Below are 22,672 nucleotides of genomic sequence, written 5' to 3'. Positions count from 1 at the left end.
GGGTAAGGTAGTACAACACCGGGAAACTTGTGGCAAAGGTGGACCAAGCTAACATCACTCCTATCCCAGTATCTCCCATAATGCAAAACACATCTCCTTGCGGATATGTATAATGTTATGCATTAAGGGAAGGGCCACTACCCAGACTAGTTACGACCTTTATTGAGGTCTCTTCAGCTTTGCTACAAGTTGCCCAGTGTTGTACTGCCTTACCCCAGTCCCGAAGATATTTTCAGGTGCAAACTTTGTTTACTCACACTTGGATAAAGGATTAAACTAAATTTATTATAGTCTAACTAAGTGAAAAATAAACTTTCAGCATCTGTCTCTAAATCCAGAATAATTAAAAAAAAAAAGGTGGCACACCTTTTGGCAACTCCTATAGGTAAAGATGACCTCACCATTGCTTCTGCCTGGTATCTCCACTGTTGGGCCTGGCTCCCACTGAAGAGACCTCAATAAAGTCTGCGTAGTGGCCCTTCCCTTAATGCATAACATTATACATATCCGCAAGGAGATGTGTTTTGCATTATGGGAGATACTGGGATAGGAGTGATTGTTAGCTTCGTCCACCTTTGCTACGAGTTGCTCAGTGTACTAGCTTACCCCAGTCCTGAAGATATTTTCAGGTGCAAACTTGGATAAAGGATTAAACTAAATTTATTATAGTCTAACTAAGTGAAAAATAAACTGTTGGGCCTGTCTCCCAATGAAGAGACCTCAGTAAAGTTCAAAACTAGTCTGGGTAGTGGCCCTTCCCTTAATGCATAACATTATACATATCTGCAAGGAGATGTGTTTTGCATTATTATGGGAGATACTGGGATAGGAGTGTTGGTAGCTTGCTCCACCTCTGCTACGAGTTGCCCTGATGTTGCACTACTTACCCAGGTAAGATAGTACAACAATATATTCAGTCCTGAAGATATTTTCAGGCGCAAACTTTGTTTGATCTCACTGGGATAAAGGATTAAACTAAATTTATTTCTTACATGTTATTCTTTTCAATATGAAATTCAATTTTATCCTGCTCAAGATTAATTAGTGATCACTTCCAATTTCAAATCCTCTGTACACTCTGGTGACTTGCACCAGGGAGAAAATATCACTATCAACAATAACATGGTCAATGAGACTTTTCTTATTCCTTGCTTCTTCTCTCCATATTAATTTGTGCACATTTTTATGTTGGAACATGGTGTTAGTAATAACCAGTCCATGTCCTGAGAGCAGAAATCCAACAGGTATTTGCCATTATTATTAGCTTTGCTCTTTTCTCCAAATTTTCCCAAAATATTTTTGTATGTCTGACAATCATTTTCAACTCTGCTATTTAGATCTCCAACAAGGACCAACTTTTCCTTTTTCATTGTGTCAGTTGCTTTCTCTAAAGCAGGGGTTTCCAACCTTATGCCCGCGGGCACCATGGTGCCCGTCGACCAATTTGTGTGTGCCCGCCGCTGTTCAACCGTGTGCCGTATAGTTTGAAATAATCATGCAACAATTCATGGCATGCTATATGACGCATGACGAGTATTAAACGCATACAATGTAAAGTAGATGCACATTCGAAGTTGTTCATTCCAGTTTAAGAACTGGAATATCATCATATTCTCCTAATTATGAAGCTGGCCAATGAAATGCAATGCCAAAAATCATGCTAACTTACATATATATATATATATATATATATAAATTTTTATATAATGTAAATTTTTAAGTAATAAAACATTTGATTCTAATGTAAACTTTGTATGTATTCATTTAACAAACGAATTCAAAAAATATGCTTGAAAAAATAGATGATGCCCTTAGAGCACATTCTAAGATGATATCTTAGAATGTGCTCTAAGAAACAAAAAGGTTGGGAACCCCTGCTCTAAAGCATCAAAAAAATTCCTCCTCTTCTGCCTTAGTAGAACCTTCTGTGGGACTATTGGTTCAAATAAGTTTCATTGTCCAGTTCCCCATTCTCACATTTGCCCACATCACTCTACTTGAGACTGCCTGCCATTCAAGAAAATTACCCTCGTATTTAGTGTTTAATACTATGGCTACTCCTTCTTTTCCTTGATTATCATTGCCTGAATATAACATTTTGTATTTATTGCTCAGAAAGATCTCACCAGTTTTTATCTTTTTTGTTTCAGTCACCCCTATTATGTTGACCTGATAGTTATCTAATTTCTCAGCTAGCTCCTGACCTCATATCTAAATTACCCTATTATCCCATAATGCACTGCTTGCATTCTTTTTTGAATGAGTATATTGCACTGCATTATGGGGAGGATCACTAATAAAATTTCTACAGCTGTCATGTAGCAAGAGATTTGGGATTGATGTTAGGGATAGTTCAGCAGAAATGGGTCAGACAGATAGTAGTGAGTGTGTTGCTTCAGTATGATAATGCAGAGTGCCGGAGAAAAGCAGTGATAATGAATGGGATGATAGTGAGAATGTGTAGGAAAAGAGATCTGGAATAGATGAATGCATGGAATATGCTTGAGGGTAGAAGAAAGTTGTATAGCAGATATGGATTACATTTGAATGCAGAAGGATGCAGGCATTTGGAGGGACTACTGTTTATGGAGCAAGTGTGTGTCAAGGTAGGTAAACTAGAATTGCAAAATTGGAACATAGCAAGGATGGCCGTATGTGGGGGATAGCAGCTTCCAAAGTGAGAGGTGTTGTGTATATTGCAGAGCCAGGGTGGAGTATGTGGGGAGTAATAATGACTATTATTCTGTATACAAATGCTAAGAATATTAGGAATAAAGGGAATGAGTTTGTGACATTGAGTCAGTCTTCTCTATATACAACTTTTTAATATCTATCAAAAAGTCATATATGGGGAGCAGTATCTGGGAGTAGAAAGGCTACAAGTGGATTTCCACAGGGCTAAGTACTTATGACTATTACTGTTCAGTCTTTCTTCTTCCTCATTCATTAAATGACTGATTGATTCCACTACAAATAAATATTTGCTATCTGGCCATTCATGTTCAATCTTTATCTCAATGATATTTTCTTGGGTCTACAGGGAGATGTTCAGTTGTTTGCAGGTGATGTGAAGCTTAGGAGGGTTATTAGTAAAAGTAGTGATGTTTTGGCTCTTCAAGAGGATTTGAATAAGCTTGAAAGGTATGAATGAATGAATGAAAAGTATGAAAGGTATATATGAATGTGGATGTCAGTTGAATGCAACTAATAGTTAGGTTTTAAAATTTGTGATTCATAGATAGGTTTCAACTTGTTTGGGTTATATTGGAAACAGTGGGGAAAGAGATTTTGTGGTGATGGTAGATTGAAGTTTAGAGACGTATTGCAAAGGTTTAGAATACATCTCAAAGAATTGTGACAATACTGAGGAAAACATTGACACCACAAAAAATAAAGGGATGGTCGTCCCATTTGTGTAAATCTTTGATTGGACCACATCTGAATTTGTGTTGAGATTTGGTCACTAGGATTAGAAGGAGAGGGTACAGAGATGGATAACAAGTGATATCAGGACTGTAACAATATTAGATATGAGGCTAGACTGAGGGCATGCAGACTGCAGAGTTTGGTGGATAGAAGACTCGGGGGAGATGAATATGAGTGAGACATTTAAGCCAGTTGAAGAGTTATCGGCAGAATAACACTGAGAAGATTTTTCATTTGATAACAGAAACAAGGCTAAGGGGCCATTCCTGGAATTTGCAGTGAAAGGATAAGAAACAAGTTTTCTGCATGGAGAGTGGTAGGAGCATGAAATGCATGCCTGAGAGGGTGGTGAATGAGTTTAAGGAATGGTATGACAGACCTTGTGTTGTTCTCCCAAATTGAGTCTTATGATTTCGTGGAGGTGAAAAAAAAAAAAATCTCTCATCTAGAGTATTTTAATATGAATTATAATAAACAAATTATATTGTTTTAGTCCTTTTACCTACATATAAACAAACAAAGCTTATGTGTGAATATCTTCTTAACTGGACTTCTTGTATATAGAGGCTGTTGACTTCATGTCAATTGCCTCAATATTCCATAATGTAGAGTGCACTTCATTTCAGACATGTAAGAGCCACTCTTCAAATCTCCTTTTGAGGTCTCATCAGTATGAGCTAAACTCAGTTAGATTCTGAGGTTAACTGAATTCATATGAATAAAATTAAATAACAGACAATACTTCATCATCATCATCATCAAATTCCTGCCATGTACCCTCAAGGGGTGTAGAGGATACAACAGTACTACATGAAAAAACTACATTATTACTAACTTCCTATCTACAATTTTCCTCCAAATCAGTCTGTTACTTGTCAAGACTCCAACATTATCAGATCTTATATTTCTATCGTCTAAGGCACTTTGTACCGTATCAATCCACCTATATCTTGGTCTTCCTCTGGGTCGTTTTCCTGCCAACCTGGCAGAGAACACTTGTTTTGCTAATCTTTCCTCTCCCATTCTATTTAAGTGACCATACCATCTGAGATTAGCTCTGCTAACGCATTCCTGGATGCTGACAATGTCAAGTTCTTTCCTAATATCCTCATTTTTAATATGATATTGCCATTGATGCCATCTGTTCACGCCTCTAATCTTTCTCAGGACTCTCATATCTGCGGTCTCTAGTCTTTGGTCAAGTGTTTTACTTCTGACCCAGCTCTCAGATCCATAAGTTAAAATTGGTTTGAACACTGTCTTGTATACAGCTAATTTAGTGTTCCGACTAATTTCTTTCTTATTCCATATGAATTTATTCAATTGACTTCCCACCATACCAGCTTTGCTGATTCTGTTGTCTATTTCTATATTTAGTTTACCATCTTCAGTAAAAGTTGTGCCTAAGTAGCTGAAATGTTTTACTTGTTCCACAGGTTCTCCATTCACAACACAGTTGACATTTTCAATGATTCTGCCTATTTTCATTGTCTTTGTCTTTTTATTGCTGACCTTCATACCATATCTATTACAACAGCTATTCAATTTAGTCAGAGAATCTTGCAGACTTGTAGCGGATTCATTTAGAAGTATAACATCATCCACATAAAGCAAAGAGCTGACATTAACATCTCCAATTTTGATATCAGGTTTAATACCACATTCCTTCATAATGTGATCCATATAGATAATGAATAACAGAGGGGATAATGTACATCCTTGTCTCACACCAGATTTAACATTAAACCATCTTCCTGTACTTCCTTCAATTCTAACTGCTGACTCACAACTCAAATAAAGACTAAGTATCGCTTGATATAATGCCCCATTGACACCATATCACTGCAGCGTATTGAATAGCTTCTCTCTTGGCACCTTGTCATATGCCTTTTCCAAATCGACAAAACTTAAATACAGATCTTTGTTATATTCCCATGCTTTCTCGACTATTTGTCGTAAAGTGAAGATCTGATCCTGACAGTCTCTATTTGGCCTGAATCCAGCTTGTTCTTCACCAAGCTTTTCTTCCACAATTCTTCTCAACCGTTTCTCAAGTATACTTGCATAGATCTTGCCAGGAACACTCAGTAGGGAAATACCTCTGTAATTCTCACATTCAGTTTTATTTCCCTTTTTATATATGGGTACTATGAGAGCTCTACTCCAATCATCGGGAATTCGTCCCTCTGTCCAGGCTTTCTGAACTATGCAGTGCAGCCACTGTAAGACTCTTATACCACCATACTTCAGCATTTCTGGTCGAATATCATCTACTCCTGCTGCCTTTCCACATTTCAAGCCTTTGATGGCTTTTTCTACTTCAAGTATGGATATGTATTCCTGACTGCATGCCTGGTCAGTGTTTTTTATCACTGTGCTGTCATCACTGCTTGTTTCATTTAGCAGTTTTTCAAAGTAATTACTCCATACTTCAAGGATATCTTTTTCTCCTGTTTTCATTTCACCTTTATCATCTCTAATTCCTTTTACAGCACTCTTTCCTCCATTCCTAAGCTTCTTCAACAACCTCCGGAATATTTTGCCACCTTCTTGATATTTATTTTCTATATTCTTGCCAAAGTCCTCCCATGACTTTTGTTTAGCAAGTTTTACACACTGTTTAGCTTTCTTACATTTGTCTCTGTATTCTGTAAGAGTAAAAGCTGACTTATTTGCCAGGAACTTTTGATATGCTTTCTTCTTTTCCTTCACTGCCTCTTTAACTTCCTGTGTCCACCAGGGAGTTCTGATTTTTTTATCCTTGCACACAACCTCACTACATGCCTCTCTGGCAGAATCAATCAATGTTTCCTTCAGAGTTTGCCACTGAATCTCCAAGGTTTGATTCCTGTTCTCAAACTCTTTCATTTTCTTTTCAATAATATTTCTGTATTTTAGTCTACAGTTCACATCTGAGAGCTGCTCAACTTTTATTCGCTTTAAAACTTTCTTACATGTTATTCTTTTCAATATGAAATTCAATTTTATCCTGCTCAAGACTGAATAGTGATCACTTCCAATTTCAAATCCTCTGTACACTCTGGTGTCCTGCACCAAGGAGAAAACATCACTATCAACAATAACATAGTCAATGAGACTTTTCTTATTCCTAGCCTCTTCTTTCCATGTGAATTTGTGCACATTTTTATGTTGGAACATGGTGTTAGTAATAACCAGTCCATGTCCTGAGCAGAAATCCAACAGATATTTGCCATTATTATTAGCTTTGCTCTTTTCTCCAAATTTTCCCAAAATATTTTTGTATGTCTCACAATCATTTCCTACTCTGCTATTTAGATCCCCAACAAGGACCAACTTTTCCTTTTTCATTGTGTCAGTTGCTTTTTCTAAAGCATTAAAAAATTCCTCCACTTCTACCTTAGTAGAACCTTCTGTGGGACCATAGGCACAAATAAGTCTCATTGTCCAGTTCCCCATTCTCATATTTGCCCACATTACTCTACTTGAGACTGACTGCCATTCAAGAAGATTAGCCTCGTATTTTGTGTTGAATACTATGGCTACTCCTTTTCCTTGATTGTCATTGCCTGAATATAACATTTTGTATTTATTGCTCAGAAAGATCTCACCAGTTTTGGTCTTTTTTGTTTCAGTCACCTCTATTATGTCGATCTGGTACTTATCTAATTCCTCAGCTAGCTCCATTTCTTTGCCATTCAGGCTTCTTACGTTGATAGTACCGATCTTTAACTCTGGTGATGTTGAGTTGGGGTTTGTTTTCAGATTTGTTCCAGTAGCTGACTTTTCGCTGTTCGCCCTGGTTCCCTGGCGAAAACAACGGGGGCCTTGTTTAACCGGGCGACGCCCCAGCTGGCATGAAATTTTGTCATGTTGTACCATCATTTTTTATTTTGGTTTAACCAATAAGAATACAATTTGGTCGGCTAAATCCCAAATTGCCAGCCCATCCTCGTTCGTTCAGTATCAAAGATACCCAACAGGGTGCACCACGAGAAGGTGAGGATTGGACATTAGGTCAGAAGCCTGGTCGGTTCTCCGCATTCCTTTAAAGGCTATGTGGAGGTCTCCTCTCAGTTATACAGCTTTGACCCTTAAGCACCCCAGACAATACTTATGTTAAATTATTTGTTTAATATTTGCAAATATTTACGAATTAAATAGTCATTGTGGTTATTACATGTGTTTTTAGCAATTTGCAGAATTTATAGCTAGATTTCATAGCCATGATCAATACAGTTTGAAAAGAAATAAACACAAAAAGAACACTTCAGTTGTGTGTGTGTGTGTGTGTGCGCGTGTGCGTGCGCCAATATATGTTCTGTAGGAACTGCAGAAGGATAATTCCATCTACAACTAATAAATTCAAAGAAATCAAATTTAAATAGTTGCAATTTTGTGATTACGTGAATGAGGAGTGTTATTTAAGATGATTTCCCAAAATTAAAGTTGTGTGTTTCCCAACTTTCTTTATATAATCTTTCCAGAAGAAAACTTTTCTGTAGGACTTTAGCTTTATTCCAGTGAATTCTATGGCTAGCTAAACCAGACTTATCAGACTCTTGAGGTAAAATCTACTCTTGATGTACCTCCAGACGAATCTCAGTAGAATGACTATAATAACAAAGGCCACAAGAACAAGGGATCCTAGAAACTCCAGGTTGAGAAAGAGGAGGAAGGAATTTAGTTTATGAACTGGATGGAAGGAAATTTGTAGGTCAGTCTGGCAAAGAAGTCTTGCAATTCTTTGTGATAGTCCTTTAACATATGGAACTAAAATTCTAAAAACTTCTTGAGGAGGATATGGATGAAGGTCATAATTATTGTTTTGTTGATTATTTTTGCATTACAACCAGTAGAGATGAAAGTAGTGCTGTTAATTGACAGTTTGTTATTTAAAAGAGAATCATTTGATCAAATCTTATGAGCTATGTCAACTAATGATTTAATCATACCATATTTCTTACAGGAGTAATGAAGTGAAGCAGCCTTAATGTATTTACTAGTATAAGTTGGTTTTCTGTGTGTGTGTGTGTGTGTGTGTGTGTGTGCATGCGCACGTTTGTATATACACAGAGAGAGAAAACTGCAATTAGGTTGATGCAGAATGAGATCCAGAAAAGAAAAGACAGTTGTTATCTTCTACTTCAAGTGTAAATTTAATTCTTGGGTTTACTAAAGAATTTTCCTGTCATCTACTTATGGCTCAATTTTTAAATCTATTTAAATGAATGCAGAAGTCAACTGATCCAGAGTATACTGAAATACTCTGTACAAAGCTTTTTTTCACTTGGTTACAAAGCAACAGTAACGAGCTCTATACAAGTATCCTTATTGTGTAGATACTTCGTATATAAATGTTATTTGCTTACACTTGAATAAAGAATTAAAACAAGAATATTATTATTATTATCTGAGATCCCCAGAGAGTCAAAGACTCATCGAGGGAGGCTATAAATCACCCAAATTCCCTTAAATTCCTTCACACTAGATTCACTCACTATCCCTAAAGGCAAACTATTCCACTCACTCACTTTTCTCTGTGAGAGAAAAACCTTGCTCTTAACTCTTTCTTGGCTGTGAACAAACTTAACTTTCATGGATCCCTCCTCCATATTCTTTCCCCACCTTTGATATAACGAAAAATTTCATCATATGATATCCTATAACACCTTTTCAATGGTTTAGGCCTCTATCTTATCACCCCTCTTTCTCCTGTTAACCAGAGTCTGTAATCCACATATTCAGACTGTCTTCACAATCAAAATCCCAAAATCCAGATATAATCTTTGTAACTCTTTTTCGCACCCTTCTTTATCCCCTTGGAATCCAGGAGACTAGATCTGTGCACAATAATCCAGGTGTGGTCTTATCAAAGCCTTATAAAGAGGCAAAATGACTTCCTTATCCTTACATGGCAAGGTTAACTTCAATATTATTATTATTATTACTACCCCAAGACTGCATGGAGTCAAAGACTCATCTGGGAGGTCCTTTTATCACACACACAGCTCATCATACCATGCCTTGAACACATTCAAACTCCTTGCAGACACCACACTCTCAGGCAAGGCATTTCAATCATTTACAACTCTGCACAAAAAAACCTGCCTCTCACTATCCTACTCACCCTCTTTATACAGTTTCCAGGGATGACCTCTGGTTCTCCCCTGATCTCCCACTATTTTCTGTAGAACTTCTCCAGCATTGATCCTATAGCAACCCCTTACCAATTTGTGGTCTCTATCATATCTCCACTCTTCCTCCTGTCCACCAGACTCTGCAAATTACATCTTCTCAATCTTCCCCTCATACTTGACATTCCAGAGGTCAGAAACTACCTTAGTCAGTCACCTTTGGATCCTTTCCAACATCTCTTCATCTTTCTGAAAACCAGGTGACCAAATCTGGGCACAATAGCACAAGCGTGGCCTAATAAAAGCCTTATACAACGGAACAAGAATCTCCCTACTTCTGCAAGTCAGTGTCTTCCGCATCATTCCCAGAAGCCTTTGTGTTGTCTTCACAATTTTGGCTATGTGTCCCCTAAATTTCAGATCCTTATCCACTATCACCCCCAGATCTCTTATTTCTTCCACCTCCAACAATATATCCTCACCAGGCATAAATTGTGCATCCCATCTTTGTTTTCCAAATTTTAAAACCTTACATTTTGCAACATTGAACTCACATCCCCATTTCCTTGCCCAATCACTCAATCTATTCAAGTCTTCCTGTAAGGCCACAACATCTTCACTACACTTCATGGTTCGTCCCAACTTTGCATCATCTGCAAACAACTGAATATCTCCATCCAAATCTTCACCTATGTCATTAATATACAAGTTAAACAGTAATGGCCCTAAAACAGACCCCTGAGGCACTCCACTAGTGACTTTCCTTTTCCTGGATATTTCCTTTTCCATATACAACTTGTTCATACCTATCAGATAGCCAGTCTTCAATCCAATACACTAATCTAATATCTAGTTTGACTATCAATTTATCATGAGGTACTCTATGAAAAGCCTCTGTGAAATCTAAGTATATTACTGTGTATCCTTCTCCTTTGTCCAAGGAAGCAGTCACTTTATTGTAATAAGTAGATTACTAAAACATGACCTCCCTTTAGCAAATCCATGCTGTCCATCAAAGATAATACCATTGTTGTCAACCCAACTCTGGATCCTAGTTCTCACAAGCTTCTCAACCACTTCTCCAACGCCTAACACCACAGATAGGTCTATAGTTTGATGCTTGAGTTCGATCACCTCCTTTATGAAGTGGCACAATCTTGCCTTCCTTTCACTCCTTGGGAACTTGACCGAGTGCAAGACTCTTATTAAAAAAATATGTCAAGGCAGGTGTCAACTCCCTGGCACATTCCTTCAGAATACGTGGTGATATATTATCAAGTCCCACAGCCTTATTAACATCTAGTTTACTCAACTCCCCATATACCTCTTGCTCACTTTCAGTCAATCTCTCCTCCGCATCATCTGCTGCTCTCAATCTCTCCATGAAGTTACGTTCACAAGATTGAAAGACCTTTATGAACTGCTCATTAAGTATCTCCACCACACATTCCACAACAGCTGTCTTTATACCATTTTCTCCTATCAATGTCATCCTTCTATAATCATTCTTTCTTTTGCTGGCTGCATATCAAAAGAACTCCTTAGGATTCTTTTTTGGCTTCATTAGCTAACTGCTGTTCATGCCCCTCTTTAGCTACCCTCACCAACCAAGTCACCCTCCTTTGCCTGGTCTTTGTAGATCTCATTGAATTAGTTATTTCCACTTCTCTTATGCTACCTCCACAGTGCCCTCTTTCTCTGTATCGCATGCTCTTAATCTCTTTATTCAGCCATCTCACACCTACCTTATTTAACCTTCTCACCCTTGGAATACATTTAGACATTGCATCTACTAGATAGTTTTTGAAAATCCCCCAAGCTGCATTGATCTCTTTTCCAGCTAACTCCTCATTCCATGCTACACCCGCAAGCTGTCTCCTGAGCTCTGCTTAGAAGTTAGTAAAGGGAGAAAAATATCTTAAGGACTTAAATATAAACAGTGTTTATGCTTAGTTTTAAGAAGTGCACTTAAATAAGAGCCTTAGTGTTGGATGTGTGTAAATGTATCCTTTTACAAAAAAAAAAGAAAAAGAAAGAAAGATATTAAGTTATTCATTTTGTTCAGCCTATTCAGTAAAAAACGTTTGTACATGAAACTATTAAGAGTTTTGGAATATGGAAAAACAATCTTTGGCATCAAACTAATGCTTCCTCTGCACATCTGTGCTAATGTCCTATTGAAAGCCTTGCTGTAGACACGTACCTGTGAATTTGACATCATATGCTTCACATTTAAGCAACTCAATAAGAATACTTCTGAATCATATCCACACATCTTACTTCCTTAATTCAAAATATATGCATTCATTGCCAATAAATTGCTGTATTACATTTAGTATGAAAATCACCAATAAAAAGGCAGACTATGAAAATAGACTGGAACATTGAGAACATCAAGTACATCCTGAATGGAAAACCTATAGAAATATTTCAGCTATTTGGGCACAATTTTTGGCAAAGATGGTAACTTAATATAGAAATAAACAACAGAATGAGCAAAACTGGTATGGGAGGAAGTCAACTGAATAAATTTCTTTGGAATAAGAGAGAGAGATTAGTTAAAATGCTAAATGAATTGTGTACAAGATAGTGTTCAAACTGTATACAAGACAGTGTTCAAATCAATTTTAAATTATGGATCTGAGAGCTGGGTTAGAAATAAAACACTTCATCTAAAACTGGAGACAATAGATATGAGAGTTCTGAAAAAGTTTAGGGGTGGTCTCATCAGTGACAGAATCATATTAATAGTTATTATTATTATTATTCGTGACACCTCCAAGGATGAGTCCAAAGACTCATCGTGGGAGGACACCTACTATACAACACTCCGTCTCCACTACTACATTGAACCTCTACTACCAATCACCTACATCAACACCATCTACTGCCCACCACAGCTAGTATTTTTTGTCTGTAAATTGCGTGTATTCTAAAGGGCCGATTTGTCTGTATGCGGGATGAAAAACCCGAGTTTCTGGGAGCAAAAACCCTGCTACCTCCGTATGAGATCGGCTAACTCACCTTCGATTGAAAAAATCCATATAAAGATTCCTCCCATCATGATGAGAATCGAGCTTAGGCCTTTCCTAATCGAAATGCGCAATCTACCGTCGTTCTTCCAATTGTGCTACAGAGGCACTTAAGTTGAAGATATTATGAAAAAACACAGTATTGTTAGCATTCAGGAGTGTGTGAGCAGAGCTGATTTCAGGTGGTATGATGACTTAAATAGAATTTTATTACTATTATTACAGGCAACTCCAGGGAGTCATTAGACTCATCGAGGGAGGCCCCAAATCATATTCATCACAACTATTTGACATTCATACAGTATCTATCATACCTCGCCTTAAACTCATTCACTGTCACAGCATACACCACAGACTCAGGGAGCGCATTCCACTCATTCACTACTCTAAAAGTAAAGAACCCAGCTCTAACACCTTTACTAACCACACTTTTGCCCAGTTTCCATGGATGTCCCCTAGTCCTCCCACAACCAGCCCTGTTCTCAAAAATATCTTCTGAATTAATTTTATAGAAACCCTTCAGTAATTTGAATGTCTCAATCATATCTCCCCTCCTCTGCCTATCAACCAATTTTTGAAACCCACAAATCCTCAACCTGTTCTCATACGGTTCATTCCACAGACCTGCTATCATCTTGGTCACTCGCCTCTGGATCCTCTCCACCTCCTCCCCATCAAGAAGAAACCTAGGTGACCAAATCTGAGCACAGTAGTCTAGATGGGGTCTTATCAAGGCTCGATAGAGAGGAACAATAACCTGCTTGTCAACGTATTCTTCAGCAACCAAGTGATTTGATGAGCTGTTTTGGTCACTTTTGCAATGTGTCCCCTAAATTTCAATTCCTTATCTACCAACACTCCTAAATCTCGTGCCTCATCAATTTCCTGGAGCAGGGTTCCACCAATGCAGTAAACTGCCGCCAATCTTTTCACCCCAAAATGCATAACCTTACATTTTGCCACATTAAACTGACATCCATTCTCCTTAGCCCAGACCTCCAATCTATCCAAATCATCCTGCAAAATTTTGACGTCATCTGCATTCACTATTGCCCTACCCAACTTCGCATCATCCGCAAACAAATGAACTGTTCCTCTCAGATCATTTCCTATATCATTAATGAACAAATTAAACAGCAGTGGTCCAAGAACAGATCCTTGTGGCACACCACTAGTCACAGGCCGTCTTGTGGACTCTGCTCCCGAGTAAACCACTCTCTGATATCTCTCTGTCAACCACCCTCCTATCCATCTCACCAACCCTATGTCCATTCCCATATGCTGCAATTTACTGATTAGAATTCCATGTGGAATCCTGTCAAAGGCCTTGGCAAGGTCCAGTAGAATCACCGTAAACCCATTACCCTTATCCAGTTCAGCCGTCACTGTGTTATAATACGTGAGCAAGTTACTGAGGCATGACCTACCCTTCACAAAACCATGCTGTCCCCGATACAGTATCCCATTTTCTTTTATCCAATCTTGTATTTTCCTCTTGACTATTTTCTCTAAGACCTTGACAATGATTCCTGATATGCTAATCGGTCGGTAATTTACAACAGCAGTCTTGGAACCACCTTTATGCAGTGGAACTATTTTCCCCTCTTTCCACCCGCTCGGGACCAACCCAGACCCGAGACTCAAATTAAACAAAATGGTCAAGGTTACTGACAATTCTTTAGCTGCTTCTCGTACAACACGAGCTGGTATACCATCCAATCCCACAGATGTATTGACATTGAGGTTATGCAATAGACTACTCACCTCCACTTCATTAACCACAATTCCCGTATAATCTACTGGTTTTTTCGTTTCTGCAATGTCACCACCTGGATGATATACTTTTGCAAAGTGCTCACTCAGTAACTCAACTATCTCAACTGATTCAGTTACCTCCCTACCATCGGTATTCTTTAAAATCAATCTGCCATGTACATTTTTCCTTTTACTTGCTACATATCTAAAAAACTGTTTAGGATTCTCTTTAGCCTGCATGGCCAATGTTCTTTCGTAATCCTTTTTTGCTTTTCTTACCACACTCGTCACCCTTCTGGCCTGCGCTTTATACCGTTCATGTGCCTGCCGGTCACCCTTCTCCTTAAATTCCCTCCATAGTTGTTTCTTTTTTTGCAACTCAAGCTTAATGGTGTTATTCATCCATTTAACCCCTACTTGATTTATTATTCGGACTCTAGGTATACAGTCAGCCATTGCTTCATGCAAGCACTTCTTAACTACCTCCCATGCACTATCAACTTCTAGTCCTTGCAGTTGTACATGCCATGGCACTGAACCAATCAAACTCCTAAGCTTGTCATACTTTCCAGCCTGATAATTCCACATGTACCCTGTCTTAATTGAAAATTCTACACCTTTAGCCACCTCCCAAGTCAAGACCCTATGATCACTCTCACCGATTGGTGGCAATGTGGTCATATTTGTTACAGCCAAATCCTCAGATGTAATTACTAGGTCAAGCACTCTCTGACTCCTAGTATTTTCCATTACATGCTGTCGCAGATAGTTATCCCTTAGTAACCGCATAAAATCCAGTTCCTTCCTCCCGTGTGTCCTCTCCTCACTCCAATCAATGCGACCATAGTTGAAATCTCCCATAATAATCACCCTCCTTCCACCCATTTCTTCTATTTGCTTGTGCATACTGTCACCACCGTCTTTTCCATCACCTGGTCTATAGCAGCACCCAATTGTATATTTAGTTCTGCTAGCCACAATCTCACACCAAATGGCCTCAAATGTGCTCTTTTCTCTATCCTGCAATTCAACTTCTATTCTCCTTGGCTGGAGCTCATCAGCTATCATCAACAATACTCCTCCCCCCATTTTATTCTCTCTGTCATTCCTGAACACACTATACCCATCACATTCAATCCCACTAGTTATATCATCTACAGTCAGCCATGTTTCACTAATACCTATAACCTGTGGTCTGGAAGTGCCAACCATGGCCAAAAACTCTTCCTTCTTGTTCCTAATACTCCTAGTATTAGTGTACATGAATTTAAGACCCCCATTAGCCCCAACCCTACCTTGATGCCTTATATTAACTATCCCACTCAGATTTGTTGTCCTTATTTGCTGTGGCATATTATATTCATTCTTACATTCAACTGCCTCCATAAGGACTGTATCTCTACTCCCCCCCCCTAACAAATCTAGTTTCCCTGAATTTGCACATCCACTACATTCAGCAACACTTTCTCAAGTCTTCTTACACCGTAACCATTCAAATGCAAGCCATCCATCTTATATAGATCCTTTCGCCCATCAAACTCACTCCACACATCCACAAATTCCACACCACTCGTCATACATAACCCACGTCATACATAACATTTGCAATTATAGCCCTCCTTTTAAACATTTCACTGTCATACCTTGGCAAAAGACTAATCATTCTAACTCTCTCACTCTTTTCTTTTGCTACCTCAAACAATTCATTCAGGTCTTCTATCATTTCCATTTTATCTCCTTTCAAATCATTCGTACCTGCCACAACAATCATTTCTTTCACCCTTTCCTTTTGCTCTCTAATAGACGCAGTCACGTCCTTTATGGTCGCACCAGGTTGGTACGATTTTGTCAAATCCTCTACTAACACACCTCGTACTAACGAGTCTCCATACAGCCCTCTATCCTTCATTTTGTTCATGTTCACATTCATACGTCTATTTTTCCTGTCATACCTTTTATTATTGGTTGGTTCAGTCTACTTTTGTTCATGCACTCTAGCTGCTGTTTTGCTCTTTCTATCGCACTATTCAACAACGCGATCTTGCTCAATGCATCTATCTCATCTTTTTTGTTCTCTGAGAAACCATTTATACTATCATTCTCACTTTCAACATTCACACTCTCACAATTTTCATGTACAACCTTGCCGTTTCTTGTCATATCCCTATTTCCTTCATTCTGAAGGTTGACAAAAATATCACACTCACGATCCAAAATACACTTCAATTCCGCATTCTCCCTACATTTTCTACACACATTCAATCCTTTATTATCATCTAACCACACTCCGACAGCACTTCGCAAAGCGTACATTTCACAGCTAGTACACTGACTCATTTCTTTTATGCTACCGTTCTTTGATAACGATGGCAAACCTTCATTACTGGCCGCCATTTTCCTTCGCACAGGTGCCATACTTATCTTTAACGTGTTTTGTCAAATTATACGTTATAACACACCAAAAATAGACGCACTAAAATATGCAAGGCAAACAAAACAAAACTACACAATATTAAGTAATTTGTATCGATAACTGAAAATGATACTTATCTTATCTGGAGCTTGCACGAACACTACACATTACAAATTCATCTAGCGGCGACTTCCCGACATAGATTATGTTATAAAACACTTTAGTACACTAACCACGCTAATAAAGCTCCAATAATATACCAAAATTAAATACGTAAGTCCATTAAATTGAATCCAAAACACCAATAAATCAACAAAAAACACAAATCTCTCAGGAGCTCTCCGATAGCACGTCCGTTCACCAGCTAGCCTAGAATGGCAAAGGAAAGGTTAGCAAAACAGTTATTTGTTGCCAAGGTGGCAGAAAAAGGACCCAGAGGAAGACAAAATTCTAGGTGTATTAACATTGTTGTAAAAAATGCCTTAGAAAACTGAAATATAAGATCTTGATATTATTTGGAGTCCTCCTGACAAATAATAGATCAATTTGGAGGAAAATTATCAATAGGAAGTTGATGTAAACTTTCCATCATGTAGTACTATCATAATATCCTGTACACCCTTAAAGGTACATATCAGGAATTTGATGACAACGATGTTATTTGATATTAGCAACATGATAATTATATACACATGTGCACAGTATGGTCCATAAATGTGTAAATGTATCCTTTTACAAAAAAAAAAAGATATAAAGTTATTCATTTTGTCCGCACTATTCATTAAAAAAGTTTGCACATGAAACTTTTGGGCAATTAACTGCATTAATTGCCCAAATTGAATAGAATTCCAATTAAATTTTGTTTTAAAGCAGATCCTTCTGCTACAAAAGATACATGGAAATGAGACCCTGGACCAATCTACTGTCTTCAGGTGGTAGCTGTGATTTTGTGAGAAGGAAGTTTGTAGAAGATGACTAGAGAAATGGCCTTCTCTAGTTCCACGTGCATTGACAGCTGAGTGAGAAGATCTAGTCACATCTTGTCATAACATTATCACAATGGTAGATGCAGACAAACAGTTCTTTGACAAAATCATTGTGAAAGATGAGAGTTGGTGTTTCACCCACGATCCTGAAACAAAAAAACAGGGTTCTGAATGGATTGGTGAGACATCTCAAAGACTGAAGAAACTGAGATTACAAAAGTCACCCATCAAAATGTTTTTTTTAACTCTCAAGGCATGCGGCACAAAGAATTCATACTAGAGTGGAGGACAGTGAATGCAGAATTTTATAAAGAAGTTATGGATCAACTACCAGTGCATTCAATGTGTTCATCCTCCTGCATTCTGGTTGTGAGATTTTTTCCTGTTGCATGATAACATGCCCATTAACAAAGCTGTAAATGTGCATTACTTTTTCCCCAAGTTCAAAATGAAGCTGAAAGGATACTATTTTACAGATGTTCCAGCCATGCAAAGAGCTGTAACCAATGAATTAAGACAATCAAACATGCCGAAATTTTCTATCGCTCTCCAAAAAAGTGCATGACCACACTAAAGCCTGTATAGATGCCAATGGATTGTATTTCAAATAGCAAATATATTTTATCTTTCTCACGTTTTTTTTTATTTATAATTTTTGTCATAAAACTTTATGGACTTCACTGTGTATATATGTTTTTAAAGCTTTTTGCTGAACACAACATTTCTTTACATGATTATTCTTTGGGTGAGTCTCCATAGTTAGAAGTCTTTCAAATCAAACTCCTCAGTTTGATTTGAAAGACTTCTGTTCGAATCCCATCTATGATATGAGGAACTTTTATGAGGTATTTTCAATCAAATGGTGAATTAGTTGGTCTCATATGGAGGTGGAGGGTTTTTCATCTATCAAACCAGCTCTGCGAACACACAGATCTACAGCCATAAATACTTGCCCTTAGGGAATGCAGCAGAGGAATAACAAGCTGGCTGCATTAATTTCCAAAAACCTCTAATTAGGGAATCAACTCGTCTTGGGTGGATGAGTGAATTATTATTATTTATGTGACACCTCCAAGGATTAGATGTGAGAGGGCACTCTTGCATACTCTATCAGACACTTCACTGCCTCTCCTACTTCTTAATTCTCCAATTGCACACAATGACACTACCAACATCAGTGCTATCTATGATCCTGAACAGTATTTTTTGTATGTAAATTGCATGTGTTCTCATGGCTGATTTACCTGTGTTCAGGATGGTAAACCCAGGTTTCCAGGAGGAAAAAATATTCTATCTCCATATGAGATTGACTAACTCACCTTCAATTAAAAAAAAGACCATGTAAAAATTCCTGTCATTGTGAAAAAATCTTTGTGATAAATTACAAGGAGCAATTGTGAAGAGGCTTTTCCTAGCAATTTAGCCCTACACAAGTATACATGATTAAATTATGTTCATTAGTTATTTTTTGTGCATTAGTGTCTGAAATTCTTTATCTTATTCTCCATTTAATCTTTAATTTCACAGGTGCATAAAATTTATCGAGGCAGTGGAGGTAGTTTTGTTAAAGCTCAACAAGAATTTTCAGCTGGGGTAGCCCAGAATGAACATGTACAAGATGCTGCAGCCGGAGCTATATCAGGAGCTGTCCATCAGACTTTATCTGGACCACGTTACTAAATAACGTGAGGTAGCAACCTGCAAAATTCATCAAGGTCACTTATATTAAAAATTTTACAATTTATTAAGATTGTATAGTTATTTAAAAATTGCTGCACTCTGCTTTAAGCTAGCATTTTTTTTTCCCCATCTTAGGGTGGGGTTGATGGTTTGTATTTTGAGAGAAGAGAAATGGCTTATTGCTGTTCATACAGTGCACAAGAAGTCTCATAAAATTTGTTAATTAATCATTTGTATTAAATTTAGATTTTTGAAACTATTTTTATGATAACTTGCAATATACTGTGCCTATAAAGCTTAAATTTAAGCATTATTTTACATACAGGGTTATTACATTGCATAAATGAATCAATACTGATTTTAAAATTGAGTGATACATTTAATGCTATTTTTTATTGTTTTTAATAGTAATTATTTTTAATATATTAAAGATGTGAACAATGTAAGTTTTGAACACCTAAAAAGCTTTTGATACCTGTAGTATTTTGTAAAATAAAAACAGTCACAAGTGGTATTGTGTTTGCATATGTGAAGTCAGTTGTAAAATGTCATTCTCTATGTATTTTTTAATTCTTGCAATACCATTAATTGCCATAATGCATTAAGTTATCATTAAATTATAGTAATGCATTAATTATTGCTAAAATAGTTAATTTAAGCCAGGCATTAATGTGATCATCTAGTAATTTAACTTTTAAGAACTATCAATTCAGTTGAGGAAGGATATAAAAAACACTGGTAATTCAGAATAGGTGCATAATATTATCCACACATCAATTTAAAAAAGCTAAATATACTGGATGAGGAGGTAAAAATAGTAAAAGGTAATAAGTTGAAAATAGACAAAAGTGTAAATATATATTTGTATGTATGCATTGTGTGTATACACACACACACATATAAAATCGAAACTTTTTTAAATAACGAAACCTGTGGTGCGATCATAACTAAAAGAAACACACACATTAACCACAGTTAAAATTATTTAATTGTAAATATTTCATCCTAAGTATCTTAGGACATCATCAGTACAGTAGTTTAAAACAACGATAGGAATAACATACACACACACACATATATATATATATATATATATATTACTTAAATTAATAAATAAATATATATATTTTTTACTGATATTTTTTAATGAGATTCGATTGTAATCATCCACCCTAACTGTATGTTATTCCTATTATTGTTTTAAACTACTGTACTGATGATGTCCTAAGATACTTAGGATGAAATATTTACAATTAAATAATTTTCACCGTGGTTAATACATATGGTTCCTTTAATTAAAATTGAAACAGTGATCCTTTGTAGAGAATCTACTAAATAGTGTTACACACAAAGTTTTACTACTTGTAGAGAAAACTTGCTAAATCTTCATCATCATCAGCAACAACCATTGGCTCAGCGTCTGTAGGTGTCTGATGCCATCTTGATATGACTTTTCCATTGCATCCCATTTTGTGCAGGATGACTCACTTTGTCCACAGAGTTTCTGCACCATTTGACGATGTCATCTCCACATGCTCTGTTTGATCTTCCTCTTTTGTTCTTTCCTTCAATCATCCTAAACAGCAGTGTTTTAAATTTCCTCTCGTCATTCATTCTACATATATGACCTAATTGACGTAGTTTCCTTTTGATTATTTTCTGGATCAGGTTTTTTTTTGGTTGTATTCGTCTGTAGATTTCCTCATTGTTCACTTTCTGTATCCAGCTTATTCTCAAGATCTTTCTATAGCACTTCCTCTCGAATACTAATATCCTTGTTTCATATTCTCTCAGGAGGACCAAGGCCTCAAATCCATAGAGCATGCTACTGATGATACAGGTTTCCACAATACACAGTTTAGTGTGTATCTTTATAGTTTGGCTCTTCCATATTTTGTCCATGGCTTTTACAATTGTTGTTGCTCTGGCTATTCTAATTTTTATCTCTTTTGGGGTCCAAGTCGTGCATCATGTGGCATCCAAGATATGTGAACTATTCCACATGATTGTGATATTGGGTCACCTTGTCTTGTGATATGACTAGTGGCAAACCAATCTCCAGTCACACCTGTTACTTGTGCTTGGCTGTTAATATCTTTCAACAGGTGGATAAGTTTATTTTCCACACCATAGGATTCCAAGACTGCCCATGCTATATTTTGATCAGTATTATCAAAGGCTTTTTTTTTTGGAAGTCCATGATACAACAGTATATCTTTTTGTTCTTTCTTTGAGCTTTCTCTGGTAGTCTTAGCGCGAGTATTTGTTTCACTGTGCTTCGATCTTTTTGAAATCCCTTGCTCATCAGGAAGATGTGCCTCCATATGACCCTTCAGGCGTTCTGTAAGTATTTTCATCAGAACTTTGCCAAGATAACTCATTAGTGCAATGGTTCTGTAATTGGTGCATTCTAAAGCACTGCCTTTCTTTTGAAGTACAGCTAAGACCAGTTTTTTTTCACTCCTCTGGGGGCATACCTCGATCTCCATGTTTCATTACATAGCATATGCATTTCCTTTACAACCAGTTCTCCCCTATAGTTTAGCATCTCGCCTATTATGTTGTCATTTCCAGGGCTCTTGTTGTTCTTGAGATGTTTTATAGCTTTGCTCACCTTCTCTTCCAAGATATCGTTTTCAAAGATCTCTGCTTGTGGAGAAATTGCTTTTGGTTCCTTGATTACTTCTGTTGCAGTATTATTTAGTTGATTTTTATATAGTTCATTGCAATATTTTGTTCATCTGTGTATGATTTCGATCTTGTCCATCAGTACTTTATCATTTTCATCTTTGACTGCTACTGATCTTGTTTGCCACTTCCTATTGGCATTTCTTATAAGTTTATAGACCTCTAGTTTTGTGTTCCCCATTGTACTGTTCAATATCTTTGCATTGGTCCTCTAGCCATTTGACTTTATCAGATCTTACTGCTTTCCATACTTCATTGCATTGTTGACGGTTTGACTCATTTGCTGCCTCTGAAATATCTCTTTTTAGTTTCAGTTCTCTCTTCTCTTGTACCAATTTCAGGGTTTCCTGAATTATCCATTTATCATTGTTGATTTTCCTCTCGGTTGGGTGGTACTAACAAATAGTCGCATTTAAGTAACACGCAGACCCTGCATAGGAAGCGGGAATAACACGTAGTGAAAGAAGAAGATTATTGATTTTCCTCCTTTCAGGAATTACTTCCTCTACCACTTTTTTCAAGTACTCAGTCATTCTGCTCTTGTATTTATATTTTGTTTTTCACTTGCAGTCTTAA

The 22,672-nt window shown here is 37.2% G+C and overlaps 1 protein-coding gene across 3 annotated transcripts in view; it reads left to right on the top strand.

Annotated features, from left to right (window-relative positions):
• The window catches only part of LOC150099806 (secretory carrier-associated membrane protein 1-like), a 244,097-nt gene extending 224,175 nt beyond the window's left edge, over positions 1–19,922 (top strand). For all 3 annotated transcript variants that reach the window (XM_090403729.1, XM_090403730.1, XM_090403728.1), the window contains one exon: positions 19,256–19,922. In XM_090403729.1, coding sequence (XP_090259855.1) covers positions 19,256–19,408 — 153 coding nt within the window. In that variant the 3' untranslated portion in view covers positions 19,409–19,922. The remainder of the gene's footprint in view (positions 1–19,255) is intronic.
• The last annotated feature ends 2,750 nt before the right edge of the window (positions 19,923–22,672 follow it).

Source organism: Typopeltis vanoorti, chromosome 14 (assembly GCF_054136105.1).
Source record: "Typopeltis vanoorti isolate ZY-2024b chromosome 14, IOZ_Tvanoo_1.0, whole genome shotgun sequence".
Classification (NCBI taxonomy): domain Eukaryota; kingdom Metazoa; phylum Arthropoda; class Arachnida; order Uropygi; family Thelyphonidae; genus Typopeltis; species Typopeltis vanoorti.
The sequence above is the reverse complement of the archived record's forward strand: the minus strand, read 5'-3'. Positions and strand labels throughout refer to the sequence as shown.